Source organism: Corvus moneduloides, chromosome 20 (assembly GCF_009650955.1).
Source record: "Corvus moneduloides isolate bCorMon1 chromosome 20, bCorMon1.pri, whole genome shotgun sequence".
Classification (NCBI taxonomy): domain Eukaryota; kingdom Metazoa; phylum Chordata; class Aves; order Passeriformes; family Corvidae; genus Corvus; species Corvus moneduloides.
Window position 1 is genome coordinate 448,515 of NC_045495.1, and position 13,811 is coordinate 462,325.

At 41.8% G+C, this 13,811-nt stretch overlaps 1 protein-coding gene across 2 annotated transcripts in view; it reads right to left on the reverse strand.

The window, feature by feature from the left end:
• Positions 1-13,811, reverse strand: part of PAFAH1B1 (platelet activating factor acetylhydrolase 1b regulatory subunit 1) — a 28,715-nt gene that overhangs the window by 11,769 nt on the left and 3,135 nt on the right. For both annotated transcript variants that reach the window (XM_032130176.1, XM_032130177.1), the window contains exons 2-3: positions 1,820-2,028; positions 1,314-1,398 (exon numbers count right to left, since the gene is read on the reverse strand). In XM_032130176.1, coding sequence (XP_031986067.1) covers positions 1,314-1,398; positions 1,820-1,851 — 117 coding nt within the window. In that variant the 5' untranslated portion in view covers positions 1,852-2,028. The remainder of the gene's footprint in view (positions 1-1,313; positions 1,399-1,819; positions 2,029-13,811) is intronic.

The window sequence follows — 13,811 nt, forward strand, 5'->3', positions numbered from 1 at the left end:
TCTGAGGACTGGCTACCTTGGTCAGAGACAGATGTTAATCTACTACTATAGGGCACTTGTAAAAGCTGGAGTTATCTGCATGAATAATCCATACAAAAATTAAATCTCTTTGTAGAGATACACATCAATCCTTCCAATTTACTCAAATAATTTCAGCCTTTACCTTTCTTTTTCCATTTTAGTATAGCCCACTCCAATTCAGATTTTCTTGCATAGAAGTCATGAAACTTTTAGCAACTGCATTTTCTCTTTCCCTCAGGACCATCTAACCTATTTAGATTGCTTTCCTAAGCTTTGGGAAGAGGAGACTAAATTAGGTTGATAGATAAGGCAGATAGGGCAATGATACTAGAATTTTCAATTATAAGTATAGTGTTTCAATTTGTCATTTCTACTTATTTATTCAATACTAGTAGCAAATTGGAGAAATTAAGTCAAATTTTAACCAAGCATTTTGGAAAAAGAACAATGCAAGATATGTAATAAAGAAAAGGCAAGGATTTATCCAGAGGATTTATCCAGCACACGGAAGTTTATTACTTAATCCAGCTGTAGCCATATAAAATGCACACCTCCTATGCTAATAGGTGGCAAAGTTAAAAATTATACCAAATCATCTGTGACAAAGGCAAATCAACAGAATGAAGTTGAAAGAAATGACTGGTCTGAGTCATTGGCATCTGTACAGTCTAAGCAAACAGAGCTGCTTACCAGAGCTGGTCACACAATCACAGAATCACAGATTTGGGCTGGAAGGGACCTAGAATCTCATTTTGTTCTACACCCCTGCCATGGTGGGGGACACCTTCCACTAACTGCTCCAAGCCCCATCCAACCTGGCCTTACTGGATGATGAACTCCTGTGAACTGTTTCAGCCTGCCCTCGTACTACTTGGTTACCCAGGAGACCCAACAACAGACTAAGGCAATGACTTAACTCCTGACCCACCTCAAATCTCAAAAGAATCTTCCAACATTGGCTCTGTATGATAAAGCAGAGGACGAAAGTAATCCAGTTTTGTCTTCCTGTTTCTTAAAGATTCCCACTGAAGTCAGTCTCCAAAGCTGCACAGTCTCAGACCATTTCAAATCTGGTTATAAAACCATTTGCTCAGAAATGGTCAACTCGCCCAACAATTACTTTTCCCTTTTCTGGCAAGGCAATAAGCTGTGTGAGTTCATCACCTCCAGTTCTGAAACTGTCTGAGCTAACAGGCAGGTAGTAGACACACAGGTTCAGAACAGATCCAAGTGCCATAAAACTGACAGACTTGTACATTAAAATATAGACGAAGAATCTTGTTTGAACTCACCACATCTAATTCAGCTTCCTTTTTAAAAACCGAATATGCCTCCTCATAGCCATTGGAACGGAGGTAATCTGCTATCGCTCGATTTCTACAAAGCAACATTTTAAATACAATTTAAGGAATCAAAGAAAGATTGTCATCACAACATAGCGCATTCTGATCAGATCCTTGTCTACGTTCCAAAGTAAAAGAGCAAAAAATTGCCAGACTTTACTCAAGATAAATGTAGAATTCACGGATTGCAGCTTATATTGCAATGTGCTTACTGCAAATTGAAGAATCCATTTTTTATGCCATCAGTAATCTTGGAATTATATTTTCATCATTTCCCAATTCTAGTTTCAAATACCAGCAGTTCTATCAAAAATAAAGAGTAGAGAGATCCAAACCACAACACACAGTACTTAAAGGGCATATGAACGGAACCACTCTAAAATCTATTTGGAAACAAATGCTAATAATTTAAGCTTAATGAAAATGCAACACGAACTTAAAAACTGATTCCTTACAGTTCATCTCGTTGCCTTTGTGACAGCACCATCGTGGCTGAGATGTCAGGTTAACGTGATCGAGCAGTGGCTTCTCCTCAAGAGCTAAAGTCTTGGGAACCCAGGATCCACAATTCAGTCTGCCACAGTGGCTTAAATCACAAGTATTTCTCCAGATGTGAAATCCAATAGGAAATCCAGAGGCATTCAACACAGAAGATTCAATCCATCTACAAGGAGGAGAAAGAAACATCATTTGTTTCATTGAAACAAGCATTCCTCTGGCAGCTTTCTTAGATTTATCCAAACAGCATCTTTAAAGACTCCGGCTCTACCCCAGCATGGGGCCCTTGCAGCTACAGTGCTGCACAACTGTAGCACACAAATGACTTCTCCCACTCCAGTACCACCACCTGAGGAAGTTCCGAAGAGGCATGGATCAAGAGACAATACTGGTTTTCTTTTCAGTCATGTGTTGATGCAGTTTACCTATAGCTAATATTTCATCTTGCCCACATTTAGGGCACAGCAAATTTTTAAACAGTTCTTCAATCTTATCAGAGTGGCATCATTACCACGGGGAGAGCTGCCACAGGCCCGTTACTGCAGCTGGGCTCAGGGAATGGTGTGATCACAACACCTCTGGCAACGCCAGCCAATTCGGGATACGGCTGGAACCCAACATGCTTGAGATAGTTGGGTGCAGCCGAGCTGTGCCTTTGCAAAACACACACTCGTTAGTATCCTTTGATGCAGAAACACGAACTGCAGCATTCTCAGTGCACAACCTGCTTCAACCGGGCAGCTTTAACCTCTGCCACACTGACATCACCAAACCCATGTTGGCAGTGCTGCCTCTGCTTTCTGCACTGCAGGGACCTTGTGAGCACCATGACCATGGGAAGTGCTGAAATGGCACTTCTTGCACACCTGGCAGGTTCTGTACAGAACTCATCATTCACTCAAGCTGTTCAGCAAGTCTGACCGAACAACCAGCTTTCAGCACCGAGATAAACTGAGGCAACATACAGAGGCTCACAGACAGCAGGTGGGTTTGCAAACGTTCTACTAACTGCTTGAGGACGTGCATTCTCCCGCTCCTTCACCTCTGCCCCTCCCTAGACACACAGGTATGCCGAGTTCAGTATCACAGCTCAATAACAATTTTAGTAAGGAGCCTCTTTTAAACAATAGTCTGCTATGAAAAAAGTCAAGAAAATACTAAGCTCGTATCATTAATGGCTACTTATTCATCACAGGGGATCAGAGGCTTCTTTCTAAACCTATCTAGGCCCTGCTGTCTGCTTCAAAATGAGCTTAAGCTGCAAGTTGCTTGCATTCCACCCTGCTGGTGGATCTTCTACGTCAAATGCTGCACACCATAATACTGCCCTACAAGCCAGTTAGAACAGGAACACTCTGAACAGGCGGTACCGCATTTAATTAGTCTAACCTCTTCCTCAATAGCTATTTCAGAAACAATTCAGCTGAAAACTAACAGCACAGGCTGCATCCTTCAGAGAACAGAAGCAAACATTTCACTTACTCTTGTCAATACCTAATTCATGCCAGGTAAAGAGAGAGTTGGGTTTCAAGAGATGTCCCGTGCTCAGCCCAGAGTCAGAATATCACATGCAAATCAATGGAAATTCAGTGAATATCAAAAATAACGTCCTGCAGTGCTGAGAGGCGCCCTGCAGAGGGCGCCGCGGCGGGACAGCCCGCGCTGAACCAGGCTCGGGCTCGGGCAGGGGCAGCGCAACGAGACCGGGCACCTCCGAACGCACGGCAGCACTTCTGGAAGCGCCCAACAGCACAACGCAAAGACACAAACGTCCAACATCTGCCTCTAGGACTGCCAGGGTGAAAATCTGAAGGTCGGGTTTGTATTATGAACCTCCACTAGCAGTGAATGTCTAGTAAATCCAGTGCCAGCATACTGGCTCCAGTAAAAATCCCAGTATCTCATCAATTTTGTTGCGGCATCTGGGAGATGCAATTATAGCACTTGTCTAAGAATAACAGCAACTGTGTTTGTAAGGCCATCCTTCACATATCACCTATTTAGAAATTCATTTTCCCTGTCAAATATAAAGTAACCCCAAACTTCTCCCATATCCACCTCCCAACACCTGGGCTGCTCCACAGTCTAACTCTGAATTGTTAGTGAGAAACAGATCCTAGTACTAGATAAATTCCAACAGCTACAGGGCAAAACAGCTACTCCTGCTATAAGCAAATTACAGCTGAGCCAAAGCCACCAACCAACTGATCTACAGTATCTCGCTCCTCCAGAAAGGGTCTGTTCCAAGCACCCTGCTCAGCATTCCTAATTTTTTAACTACAAAGCCACCTAAATAGCAGGCAAAGTATTTTTAGGGCTGCCTCCTTCATAGACAAAAACAGAACAAACAAACCAAAACCAAAGCCCACCACAAACAAACAAAAACCCCCATACAAATAACCCACTCAAGCAAAACCATCCAAACCCAAAAAGCCCAAAAGGACCAACATTCATTATACACCTGTGCCACTATGTGCACTGCATTTTTTTTAGCTGGAGCAGACTTTGTGACATACAGGCTTCAGCGAAGCAAGACTAACCAGTCCTCCTCCATCACCTATCAGTCACCACCATGTTACCCGCAAACAACTCAGCCATGAGAGGCAGCCAGGACTCTGGGGGAACACAGGGGAACAAAAACAACCCACAAAAACCCGCCACCTGCTCATTACATCTTGCCTGAATCTGGTCACTTTGTATCAGCATCTTACTGTGACCAAGGCAGTGTCAAGACAAGAGTTAGATCTTCTTTTGAAAGCAAAGGTGTCTTTGCATGAGAATTTTACTTTGCTCTCTATTAAATACAGGAAAAAGCACAATGAACTTAGAGAGCCACCCATGGAGTAACAGCTACTAATCAAGTGTGAACCAGGATGTGCCTTTTATTAATACCCACTTACACTCCTCCAAGTTGTAGTTTCTAACTTAAAACCTATCTGATTCCCTATCAATAGTCTGCAAATATAAAACCACTAAGTGGCAAACCTCTGCACAAAGACAATAACAGAGGGCTACAGGTGTTCTCAGCAAGATCTGGTGTCTTTGTAAAGTAAGCCTTTTAAAACTGGGAACTGGCAGAACACCTGTCACTGGCACAGGTACGACACATGCAACGGTCACCTCTCACTCCTCCTGGCAGCGCAGGACCTGCACGGTTTTCTAGAACAACACAAACCATTCCTTACCTATACACAACATACTCCTCAGCTCCACTAACAGCAGCAGATACTCAGCAGGCAACTTGCACCTCATCCCAAGTGCCCACCTTTCTACTCAGCTACAGATCAGCTTTTATACTTAGGACTGGCAGAAACATCAGAGCAGTAAGCATAGCAGACCTACTTCAACCCTTCAGTGCTGCAGGACTACAGAGTGGCACACTGAAGCACAATCTTTAAAAAGAAATTAAATTAAGAGACAGCCAAGAATCGTCACAGGCCGGAATTTTTCCCTGCACAAGCTTCTAAAACACAGAATTATTGATGAAGAGCAACAAACTGAGCAGAAATACCTGAAAAGCAGAAGAATCCTCTCCTGTAAGGGAAGGTGGAAACAGGATAGTGCAGGTTCCTCTCATTTGAAAAAAAATAAATGGGACCTTCTGTCTCTTCACATCTGACCATCCCCCTTCTTCCTAAACCAGGGTTCAGAGATTGCTGAGCTTCACCACACCAGGCTGTTGCTGCAGCCAGCTGCCCTGGCCACGAGCCTGCCCCCGCTGCACTAAGGACATGCTCACGGCCACTGCAGCGGCTCCGAGGCCCCGGCTGTGCCCAGCCGGTGCCACCTGGGCAGCACACGCCCCTGTGCAAGCGGCTGCGAGCAGGGCACCCAGCCAGCCCCACGCCACGCTGGCACCGGGCACCACCGACCTGGCACGGACAGGAACACCCTCTTCCCCAGGGCGACTAAGAGGATTCAACAGACAGCTGCTGCTTCCTGGCTTCAAACACTGGGTTCTTACACTGATGGGTATCAGTGTGGTTCAAATGCTTCCTAGATTACTGGAAAACTTCACAATAACTTAATGAGAGACCTGCACATGATTCATAAATGCACCAACAGCAAAATGAAACAAGTTCAGCTCCATTTGTTAGCTGAGACAGCTCTACAGGAGGTATCCAAGCACAATAGCTACACGCTCAGTCACAGCAGTGAGGTAGGGAAAAAATAATCACTTTCAGGCAAGAGATTCCCCTCAGTTCATTATATGTCATGCCAATAAATGATACACCTTGGCTTGTAGGTATTTCTATGACTGTGTTCATACTTGCTTCAGGAGACACTTAAGTATTTTCCATAAGTATTCTCCAAATAAGACTGAGAAACAGATTATGGATCCAAATTAATTAACCAGCATTTTAGTCTCAACCTGCCAAAAATACTTACTTATTTACCAGAACTAGCATCAAGCAAGAGCAAAGTTACCAGAATTAAAATTCCTAAAAGTGCCTATTCCGTACACACAAAAAATCAAATCTAGTCTCTAAATTTCTTCAGAGTTCACTAAGATTTTGTTTAGCAGAGTATACTGGATACTAAACAGTACTAAAATTTGGGTTATATACCTAAGCCCTTCCAAATCCACATTTTCATAAATGTATCCTGAGGTACCAAACTACACTATCACAACAAACCTCAGCATCTTCCGCAGGATTTTGTCACTAAGTTCCGTTCAAGGTTCTCCACTGTCTTTCTCTGCTCCTATCAAGCGTATCAAAAACACTTTTAAGGACCAACACCATAAACAAACCCCTAAAATGGTTCAACTGACTAACAATGCCCATTTCTGCCATTCAGAAAAAGTCACAGTAGAAGTCACTCCCAACTGAGCTGTGATCCATCTCACCCACAGTGAGATCCACACTCCCCTCTCCCAGGAGCGATGGCACAGCAAACCCAGCTGTGTCAGTGCCTCTATCACTGGCTACTACAGCGAGGGGTCAGAAAACCAACACAAGAACCATGCAGTGACATACAGAGAACACCAAGCCCCTCCAAGTTCATGGTGAACCAGTGTTCCTCACAGACATGTGCAGGTCCTAACCACAGTTTTAAGGTCACCTCAATAAAGCTGCAGAGTAATCTGAAGATGTATTACATTATAATGTAATACATTCTAACCATCAAAAGTTCAATTTCCCAGACTTCTCATGGCCTGAGTTACTTAGATTACTTAAACCAGGACTCCTTTCACCAAGAGAATCCTCATCAGCACCACAGTGTCTTGTCACACCACAAGAACTCCTGGCTCTTCATCATTCTGGTAATTTCAGGCCTCAAACTTACAGAAACATTTGTTTACCAGCTACTAAAAAAAGCTGTCACTCAGCCTTATTATGTTCTTAAGCACTTCTCCTAACTCCCATAATTCCCACAGGCACATTTGTCCCTCATGTATTTTATTATTTCTCTCTTACCTTTTTAATTTTTATAAGTTAAACCGAGAAAAATCAGCTTTAACTTAATTCCTTGGTTCACAACTCTGGCAGCAGCAGTGAACTGTTCCATACACCAGCACCACCACCCCGGGTTCACTCTGCTGCTGCTGTCCAGCAATCTCATCTGGTAGTGCATATCCCAAACATACGTTCATGGCTCCTCCAGGAACTTAACAGTAAATTAATTCAATTTCTGCAGTTTTTATGACTGTTGCTCAGGCTCCATAAACAGTCTTCCCCACAAAAAAAACAAGCTATGTACACTAAACACATAACTGTAGCTCATTACATTAAAAATTAGAAAAGATACGTGGCATCAATTACAGAGCTAAAGCATCAGCAGATACAGAACAGACCAGCAGAGTGCAGCTCTGAAAGCTCAACAAAGCTTTAGCTCAGCACTGCTGTGCTTTAGGAATTGTACTTTTTTGCCTTTTTTTGCAGAATCCTAATACTTTAATTAACTCACCTACAAGACCACTTTGTCCGTAAGTATTACTATGACAACATTTTTAATAATATTCTACAAGAACATTTATTGAAGGAAACAAAATCTGAGGTCCCATTCTCAGATTGCCAGCTCAGGCACACCTAATACAAAGCATTTGGGTGTTAAAAAGGCACACGCGCCATCATCAACATCAGGAACACAAACTGAGTTCACATTGTGAAATCAATTAAGAGTTTTCCATTACTCACATTCAGGTTCAAATTTAAATCTTAATTTATAATTTAAAATGTCAATAACCTGTATAAGAAGTAAAACATTTTGGAGTGTTAATCTACATACTACCAACTTTCAAGTAGTTTCTCTAACGCATTCTATCATTCTTAAAATGTTTTTTTACCTCAAAGAAAACTCCTGGAGTTTACTTCTAAATTGTTAATATAGCCAAAATCCTACTTCAGTTAGCTCTGTCTCTTCAGCTAATTTTACAACTCCAGTGAAAAGGCTAGTCACTTATGAAAACCAAAGGCCATCAAAAAGAGTAACTGAATTGATATAATCGGAATAAATTCCACAATTCTTTAACGTTAAAGGAGCCATTTGTGCATTAGTAAAAGAGAAACTCTTGTTGCATTGTCTCTTGCTACATGGCTGGCACAGGAGATCCTTGAAAGGTTCTTCGACAGTGTATCCTGTTTCACAACATTAACAAGAGAACTTAAAGTGGTTATTTGGGAGTATTCCCAGCAATTAGAGCTACAGTCCTTATGGAAGAACTAGACTGCATGAATTGTTCTCCTACACCTCTGGATTATGTTGCTAAATTCTACCAAGTACATAAGAACACTTCCTTTTAAGTTAAACTAATGTTTAATGGGTCTGATTTTCTTTTAAAGCCCATAAGCAAAAAGCTGCTTTATCAGACTCAAGCCACAGAATAGGACAACTCTTTCCACAAATGAACTCAAAGCCAGATTCCATAGAAGTGAAGTAATATCCACGTTTCCTGGGCATAACTATTAGGACCTGAAAAGGGTTCCTAGATACCTCTCTATCTGTTGATAGGAAAGAAAAACACTAACAAGTAAAATAATCCAATTCCTCTCCTGCCTCCACCTTGCCCCCTGTTACTGCAGGAAAGCTCATCCACAGTAGAATCACCCAGGCACAGCCATGCAGCCGCTCCTAGTGTGGCAAACAGACCTTATCCTAGAAAACGTTGGTATCCATCACCTGCTAAGCTGGCAGGGATGAGTCAGGGAATATGAGAAAGCTACTCGTTTATGAGCTGGATTAATCTTTTTTTTTTTTTTTCCCCCACTTTTCAGCCTACATCTGTAAAGCTGGCTGAGGGACTACGACGAAGTGAGCTCCAACAACTATCTGATTTGGGAAAAACAAAACAAGAACCAAATCTGATCTGAATTACAACTCTGAGCCTTATTTTTAATTCATATGTTTAGTAAGCCTGTTATTCTGCAATTAAGGGAAGTCTCAAAATGCCCGTAGGTCAACACTTTGCTTGATATATCAATGTAATATCCACAGAGTACAGCATTCTGTGCAGTCTTTGTAATAATTCACAAAAAACATTTTCTGTTTCAGTTCAGTTACAGGTTTATCAAAGGAAATAGATTTTAACATGAAAAAAGTGAAAAATTTTATGTCTGTTTTCTTCCCCATTTCACCTACACGTACAGTTTTTGCTAAAAACCTGATACAGTAGTTTAGTTCTGAAAATAATTCAACACCGAATCCATGGGGAACGAGAAAGCAATCTGTAGCAGATCAGATATAATGCCTATGTTCCAAAGACTTGGAATGCAGGTTGCAATTACATCTGAAAAATAAAGCTAAGGAATGTCATCAAGATGCTATAAAACAAGAGCAAGTTGGCTGCTCCTTGCAGCATGCTGCCTAAAGAAACGCCTGTGCATTTTGAAATCAACTCCTATGCCCGTCTGCTTTCCCATATTATCTCAAGCTAAGTTTTTAACACATCACTGGCAGTCACTACCCACCTTTAGGCCTGTAAAACAACAAAACACATTTTTGGCCTCGTTACCTTCCCAGGCACCAATGCTAAATGACTTTGAGGAATCTGGACCAAATTTGCTTGGAAAATACTTTTTTTTAAAAGAAGACTTTAAATTAATTCAAACTTGACATTTTTTCTACATGTATCACTTCAGTTTTGCAATTCTGATAGAAGCATGATACAAGTAATTCTCAAGAGAAACATCTTGAGCACTGTCACATCATCTAATTTTAGAGCCTTTGAGCTTCCTCCAGGTCAGAGCTCCAGCCTGAGGTCTGTGTATAGGCTTTGGGGGAAAACATCCTTCTTCTAACCTGCCTGTTCAGTTCTATGTGAAAATGCAGGTAAATTTAGCTACCAATAAATGAACAACCTGGAAAAACTCAGGCTGCAGTAGAAAACCAAGCTTTAACATGCGTGAAAACGTTTCTGACATAGCACTCTCCACATTGCTCTCAGTGTGTTGTGACAGTGGTAGGACAGCAAGCAGGGGTAGTGTTATGGGGCTCGATATTACATGTTGCTACTCAACACTTGCTCAGAGCGAAGCACGTAAGGGTCAGCTGGATGACTTAAGCAGGATATTTTTCAGTATCATTACTGCTAGGTCAAACAACACATACATATTTTGGGATAGCAATTCTAGACCACCAAGAGAAGAGTGCTGCACTCAGATGTGTCTGTCAGCAGGCATGCAACTGGATTTGAACTTTATTGTTTTCAATTTTTCCTCCCATACTTCTCTGGCTTGAAAAATTAAGTAACAGATTTATAACTGTAAAGGAGGTCACAGGACTATATTCAAATTTAAATAATTCAATCATTAAACTGCCTGTTATACTGGAAATGTGATATTAACAAAAATGACTGTGAATTGATTAAATTTATATAGAAAAATATCTGGAAGGAAACTTAAAAGGAACACCTAAGTTAATACTTTAGAAACAGGAGAAGGTGTAAACCACAAAGAAATCCAAACAAGAACTTAAGACAGACCTTCCACTCTTCAATCATGAGAACACTGTTGGTCCTTTACCCATTTTCGAAGCTCGTTGGCCAAAAATGGCTTCACTTGCCCAGACGGGGAGGGGGAAAAAAATACCAAAACCAAAAAGCTCATCAAAATTGTCTATCTTCTTCCATTACAGGCAACAGTGTTCAACCTCTCATGACACTAGTACCAAAAATAATGAAATCAGGGTTCTGGTAGAAGGTGTCTCATCTTTCTTATCACCCACCTTCACCTACTACCCTCCTGCCTCTAAAACAGAGCTGAAGGTGAAAGAATCAGAAACTTCTACCATTACTGATTTAATAGACACCATCTGTTTAAAATACATACACACACTCATTAATGACATCATCCCCTTAATAGATTACAAGGATATGAGCATTTAAACAAACCAAATTGTTTATGCAATCTCTTTCTTTACCACAAAAAGCAGGTGAATCCAGCACAAGACAAGCTGCCAGTGTCGTTTCTTTATGGAAGAAACAGTCATTTATCTGCAGCAAACAGCCTAGATGCTTCCAGCTGATTTTCCTCTAGTCTTAAAGAAGGATAAACTTAACACCTTTGCTTTAGCATTAAGCAGAAAAACAAGGCAGAGGCAATCTCGGGGCGAGGTGAGGGGGGGAGGAACACCTGTCTAATTAAACCAAAAGAACTTAAGGTTTGTGGAGCACAACAGGAACAATTAACATGGATACAAGAGGCAAGGTATAAATAATCCCAGTCATGAATGCCCCTGTGCTATCCCAGATGCAAACCAGTAGAGCACCACCCCACAGAGCCACAGAGCCTGTCACCTACCTCACAAGAGGTGTGACAGCTGAGTCACCAACCAGCCCCAGAACAAGAGGTGCCTCCGAACAGCCTTCGACCAACTCCCTCAGCAGGGACCTACTTAACAACGGATGCAAGGAAATTACAGGACAGACACTGCTGCTGCACCACCTACAAACCTCAACCACGGATGGTCCCATCTCTGGAAATACCTTCCCAAGGCTGCAGCAAGTAGATACTAGTTAAAAATATCAGATAAGCCTTCCAGAATCAACACAATCACAACCACAAAGATGTATTTATTACATTCATTAAATTACAATCCTTATCCAAAGTCCACAAGCAGCCAAGCCAAGCTGCAGGGCTCACTCAGAAGCAGTACCATTAAGAAGGAAATGGCGAAAATAATTCCAAATGTATTAACTAGCAGGTACTCTGAATTAATAACGCTGATATTTTTACAGTTATACATGCATCAGTGCTCTTGGTATTTATTGGTCAATGTGACAATGCTGTGCACAGCAATAATTTTGGAAGGACTGTATGCTTACAGGCCCAAGGAAATGGAGTTCAGCATACACTTACTTCTTAAGTAACATTTTTCTTTGAAATTTCCTGACAGTACATGCCAGCAGGAAGCTAAATGATAGGTGGCTTCCAAGATGGTGAACTAAAAGCAAGAGAGCCTAAGTCACACCTACCTAATCCCTTAAGGAGAGAGCAGGAGGTTTAAAAAAAAGAAAACAGAATGAGCTTTTAAACATTATGAATGAGACAAACATTGCCTCATCTAAGGTCCTGCCTCAACTGAGAGGAAAAGGCCCTTCTTTAAACAACCGAGATAAGATACAGGTTAGCAATACACGTCTGTTGGGCTAACCCGCAGCAGCTGGCATCTCCAGGGTAAAACTGGAACTCTATTCTTCATCAGACAAAATCCTGGTTATCGCCAATGTTTCTAACATGTACTGTTCATCAGTTGGTCTTAGAACATGGCAGGAATGAAGAAAAGTTTTGTTCTAAAATAACTAATATGTGAAAACCAGACATTTAACCCAACCTCGGCTCAGGACCCCATCATTAAGCTGACAAAACAGAGCTACAGCTCCCATCACACCTCTGCACCCCAGTGGTGGCACAATCCTGCCCAAAGAGCATGGCCATTCATGCTCCCCTAGCATGGAAAGCATTCAGAGCAAGAATTCTGAGGAAACAGCTTTATGTACTTAAAATTAAATTTAAACAGGTCAGGATTGTATCTTAGTGTAAATGCTTATTTTTAAAAACTTGAAGTGTAGCCTACTCTGTCAGGCAGATCAAAAGACAAAGCAACATCACCCATGAATCCCCATTTCCCTTGTGTCAGGCAATGAAGTAGCTCCTGAGAAAGCCCCTGAACCCAGGCAAGGCTTCACCAGCGCAATACATTTTTAGTAGTCAGGTTGTCCTGCCGGTGATACTTACGCTCTTACAAAAAGGAGAAAGAGGAGGCAGTTGTAATGTCACTGACAGATCTGCAAGTATGGACAGTGCATAGCCTACTGCTTCTCTACAACAAACCTCACAGGAGAGTCCCAGAACCATTCTATCAACACACATGGCTCTGATCCTTAGGAAAGATCTTCAGTTGCCATCACAAATTACATGTTAGAGGCTGGAAACTCCCCCGCACCCCATAGGAAATCTGAAATTATTCTCTATTAATAATAATTACTGATTTCTATTGTCCTCTTGATTTCCTGAATTTAGGCCTACACAGCTCTTATTTTCAGCCTGACAAGTATTTCAGTGCCCACTTCATGGACACTTCAGCTGCTCTCCCAGTCTTTGCCTTTAGTTTAGAAAATGGGCCTGAAGCTCACCAAAGCAGGAGAGAGCTGACCTGAACTGAACTATTCCAATGTCACTCTCCTTCTTACTATGGTAATTCCAACCCCTCTAGTTCAGGAATATAGGGCAGCTACAGAGGGTTGTAAAAAAAACTTACAAACATATGCAGTCTGTACCTGAGCTACCCTGAGGCAGACAGGTCCAGCTATTGTTTGCTCAGAATATTCCACAAGAGGTACAAATACATTATAATTAAAGATGGACATTGGCTGTGGAGTTCTTCATGGAAGACAAGGTTGGAGTGCTGAACAAGGCAGTCAGCAGATGTTGATTCTGGAGCTGTCCCATTCATAGCAAGTTGGATAGACAGCAAGCTGAGAGCAAAGACACAACCTGAGTCCCCAGG